The sequence below is a fragment of the Mya arenaria genome, chromosome 2, assembly GCF_026914265.1.
Source record: "Mya arenaria isolate MELC-2E11 chromosome 2, ASM2691426v1".
Classification (NCBI taxonomy): domain Eukaryota; kingdom Metazoa; phylum Mollusca; class Bivalvia; order Myida; family Myidae; genus Mya; species Mya arenaria.
The window spans coordinates 4,053,757-4,058,638 of NC_069123.1; the positions used below are offsets into that span (position 1 = coordinate 4,053,757).

The window sequence follows — 4,882 nt, forward strand, 5'->3', positions numbered from 1 at the left end:
GAATATTATTAGACGCTTTCGCTGAAGTGAACTTAAAAATCTCGACATCACACAAATCCGTCGAGGTTTATAGAAGCTTGACAAATTTGTATACGTTTAAAACGGATTTTACCCGAACGGTAAATGGTAATCGTAGAGTTTGGTTATTTAGGAAATTACAATTATTTCTAAATAACATCTGGGATCCTACTCCAAGATAATATTACAATAAATGTTCTTTTTCTGAGAGTTATTTGGAATATGTACAAAAAAGACACTTAATTGTATTTTCACTATGTACAGCTGGGAGTAGGATTTTGTTATTGGTCCATGTCCAAACATTGGAGTAGTTTTATATTAGTCCCAGTCTAAACCAACCCTTTCTTTTGATATAGATCAAAACAGATCAGAATATGCTTATTGATAGACAAAATGTATTTACGGGGCAGCCAATGATGGTTTTCGGTAACTCAAGAGCCTAGATACACTGCTTTGGACAAAGTCATTGCTAAGCATCGTAGCTGTCCAGAATAGACACTCCTAAATATAAGTACATGTACATGTTCAAATAGAAATAAATAAGTTTTGTTGATGAAATAAACAATTATTATTGTTAAGTGCGTACTTATAATTAATATAATATAGTTTATTTTCACATATTACACACTATATGTGTACACCATGTCCGAGTTTAACATGTTTCTGGGAGGGCCATTTTCTAATGTTGTCTATGTAACTTGTGGCCCAACCCAATTGTACAATACTATTGTTTGTCGAAAATATGTATATCACGTGTGTTTATTATTTACAATAAAATACGATTAAACTAAACTTGTTTTAACATGTATTTTCAATCAGATCATGTCTTCCGTGACGCTACTACCGGATATAATCCCGCTCTCGGACATCAAAGCTGCCCAGACAAGAATAAAGGAGCACGTTCTTCGCTTACCACTCATTCCACTAAATGTCGAATGGGAAGGAGGAAAGGTACACTGTACTCAAAGTTTGATCCCAAAACGTTCCGCTCTCTTTGCACTAAATGTTAAGTTAGCATACCCTTACAATAATTTTGCGAGTCATGAATAATGCTTTTACAATAAATGCTCTAGTACAGAAAAGAAAGCTACAGAAAGTTAAAAACCAACATTTTACTCACATCGGATGTGAAAAAATGCTGAATGATATTGTAATTTGAGCAAAAACGGCACCATATAAAGTCCCAAATTATCGTTTGTAAACACATCTTTGAAATCGCAAGCAAAACCTCACTAAAGCTGACGCACCATAGTAAACATTGTTATTTTTATTCCCAGATTTATCTAAAGTTAGAGAACCTCCAACCTAATGGTTGTTTCAAAATACGAGGTGCTTGCAACGCCATCGGTTGCCTATCTGAGGATGATCTTGCCCAAGGTGTTTATACCGCCAGTGCGGGAAATTTTGCTCAAGGTCTTGCATATTGCACGAGGAAATTTGGGGTGCCTTGCAATGTACTCGTGCCAGACCACGCCCCTGAAGCAAAACTAGCCAACGTTCGCCGACTTGGTGGAGAAATTCACAAGGTGAATACTTTTGGTTTTTGTTTTTTTTTTCGTGTGAATGTATTATAATTTCATGTCAAGATATTTTTTATCGAGTGTAAGGACTATATATATATATATATATATATATATATATGCAATGTAGTTTAAACTTATTTATTTAACATACTAGTAAATTGCTGTAAACATTATATTTATCACTCTCGTTGGCACGATGATCCGCGAGTGTGTGGTCTTGTGGCGTGTGTGTCGGGGACCGGGGTACCCGTAGGAAACCCGCTTGTCCGGCAAACCAACTCAAATGCGCCCTGTCCGGGAACCGAACCAGGGTCGCCTTGACGAGAAGCGGATGCGCTACCATTGCACTTAACGGTCTGTATGTAATATAATGTTAAAGATTGTTAAACACAAAATTCGTTTCTCTTTTAGTGTTGATAATTGTTCGGCAAATGGACTGGCAATACATGTAAATGCTTTATCTAAATGTTAAAATATTGAAGCTGAACACAGTTTTTATTGTAACAATAAAATATTACAAGGTTACTTTCGACGAATGGTGGGAAATCATTAAAAGTCACGGACGAGAGGGCATGCCAGGGAGATTTGTGCACCCTGTGTCTGACTGCGCCGTTATTGCAGGTAAAATTTGACTCTAAAATGTTAAGGCAACGCAGTTTTCTGCAATTATGTCAACCGAAGTGTTATATGTTTTCTCTCCAGCATTTGCAACGTCTAAACATACATTTGTATCGTTTGCCACAAATCAGCAACTTCTAGAAAGTTGTTTATGTTGGCATGCAAGACTTATATGATTCCAGTCCGTTGAAAATCACATTTTTTTTTATTTAATTAAAGAGTTTAGTTTTACAACTGCAAGGAGACACCCACTTTGTTTCATCTCTTTAAAAAACAACTTTACACATTTTCAGTCTTGAGATTTAATGAATGTACATTTCAGGTAATGGAACCATTGGCGTCGAAATATTTGAAGACCTACCCGACGTTGATGCGGTCATTGTACCTTATGGTGGTGGAGGTCTTAGCTGCGGGATAGCTTCAGCTCTGAAGCAGCTTCAACCTTCTTGCAAGGTCTTTGCGAGCGAGGTAGAGACGGCTGCACCGTTAGACGCTGCGTTCAGAAACGACAACGTTACAGAGTGTTCTTATACACCTACTTTTATTGATGGAATCGGGAGCAAATCTGTACTAGAAGAAATGTGGCCTATGGTGAAAAATCTGATTTCGGGGTCTCTCGTAGTAACGGTGGAAGATATTGCCCGAGCACTTAAAATCCTGATAGAACGGAACCACGTGGTCGCCGAGGGCGCAGGTGCGAGCTCAGTCGCTGCGGCGCTTGCAGGAAAAGCTGGAAAAGGAAACATTGTCTGCGTCATTTCTGGTGGAAATATTGACACTCATAAGCTGGTGGACATCCTGCAAGGCAAGGTCCCACAATAAGCTGCAAATAAAAATAGAGTGGTTTGACAAATAAGTCTGTATTATTTAAGCAGGAACCGTACCATTGTCTTTTAAACTGAAGAACCTTAAATTGTGCCTTGACCCATTATTGGTGTCAGAACCGAAGATTCTTGATGATTTTGAAACTATAATTAATTATAGCAATATTTGTATAATAGTTTGTAATGATTTATTTTTGTTTCGATTTAAATTGTTACACTGGTCCTATACACCTTGTTTATATAAAGTAAATTGTATGTTTCTAATTTAAACCTACCGCGTCAGGTACTTTATATCAATCAATATAGTTGTATTTTATTTTACATGGATACTAGTCCTCCATTGTTATACGTGTACATGTACTTATGTATACATACACACGCATATGAAGTCTATAAATAGATTTTACTAAAGGTGTAATTATATCTAATCATATCTTTAAAATATAACATTTTTTTTAAATGTATTATGCAATGACTAAGATGCTATGGATAATGTTTGTAGAAACACTGTTGTGATTACCTCATTTATTGAATAAGCAGTATATATAACCTTAATTTCTTTCATTATTTAATATTAACACTGTTGATTACCTCATTAATTGAATAAGTAACTTAAATTATTTCATTATTTATACATGTACTTGTGTAATTGATAATCATGTAAGATTGTGTCCAAAACTAATGCAGTTCTTTGTGGCAGGGATGGAAATGGTTCAATTACAAATGGGACCAATCAGAATCGTCATACTCCCTGATAAAAATAAGTTTGCCTTCGTCCATGCTTTGTTCAATGTCAAGGTCACACATGAATGTCAGTTTAAACCAGGAATATAAGCATTTAAAACTCAAGATCTTTTTTTCCCCTGAATTATATTGGATGACAAGGTCAAGCTTAAAAAGTTTATTTTGAGCACTTGTGGTCATAGCATTTCGAGCTGTCAATGTGTCACAATTATATAATGGTGCTCTAAAATATCCCAGAAATTGTCTTTAACCAATGCAGTTTGCCAATTGATAAATAATTTTGCTCAAGGTTGACAACCATCGAGGATTTTTATTATTGAAAATAAATATAAATTTTCAGAGGATGTTCTTGGATTATTCATGTCTTCTTGTTAAAAACAACTTGGTAGTCTCTGAGCAACCAAAATTACAAACAAATTGTGAAACTGTGTGGGTTAAACTTGAAATAAAGGGTTGTAAACCCATGTATATTTCATCCTACTATAGGCCACATGAGTCTGACCTTCAGAGCCTTCTTGAACTTGAAAAGTCACTGGACCTTGTCAACAATTAAAGGGTACGCCACACTTAAAACCAGGTTTCAGTACCACAACTGTCTATGACAAATTCCTTGACATCATAAATGATCAAAACATGACACAGATGGTCAGTGAAAACACTAGAAATGATAACATCCTGGATCTTTTTCTAACAACCAACCTTACATTTGTAGACAAAGTAAATATCATACCTGGAATTAGTGACCATGACATCACTTCAACCATTGTTAATGCCCGTCCAAACATACTCAAACAAAAGCCAAGAATTGTACCCCGTTATCGAAAAGCAAACTGGGATGACTTCAAACAATTCATGAACACTACCAAGTCTGATATCCTAAAAGGTTCAGACAGTCTATCAGTTGAGCAGATCTGGCTTAGATTCACAGATGCTATCAAAAGAGGTATTACTCAATTTATACCTGTCAAGAAAATTGGTTGCAAAAGAGCACTGCCTTGGATTACAAAAGAAATTAAGAGACTTACAATGTATTCATAAAAGAGATAAACTTTATACACAATTGAAAAAGAATCGCACTGATTCAAACATTAGTAACAAATTCAAATTATTAAAGGCAACCATCAAAAGTAAAATAAAAACGTCTTATTTAACCTA

General features: G+C 35.5%; 1 protein-coding gene across 1 annotated transcript; it reads left to right on the top strand.

The window, feature by feature from the left end:
- Positions 1-4,069, top strand: LOC128223460 (L-threonine dehydratase catabolic TdcB-like). Its single transcript, XM_052932743.1, has 6 exons — positions 1-119; positions 375-529; positions 838-969; positions 1,296-1,544; positions 2,063-2,162; positions 2,482-4,069. The coding sequence occupies exons 3-6, from the start codon at positions 841-843 to the stop codon at positions 2,979-2,981; spliced, it is 978 nt and encodes a 325-aa protein (XP_052788703.1). The 5' UTR covers positions 1-119; positions 375-529; positions 838-840; the 3' UTR covers positions 2,982-4,069.
- The last annotated feature ends 813 nt before the right edge of the window (positions 4,070-4,882 follow it).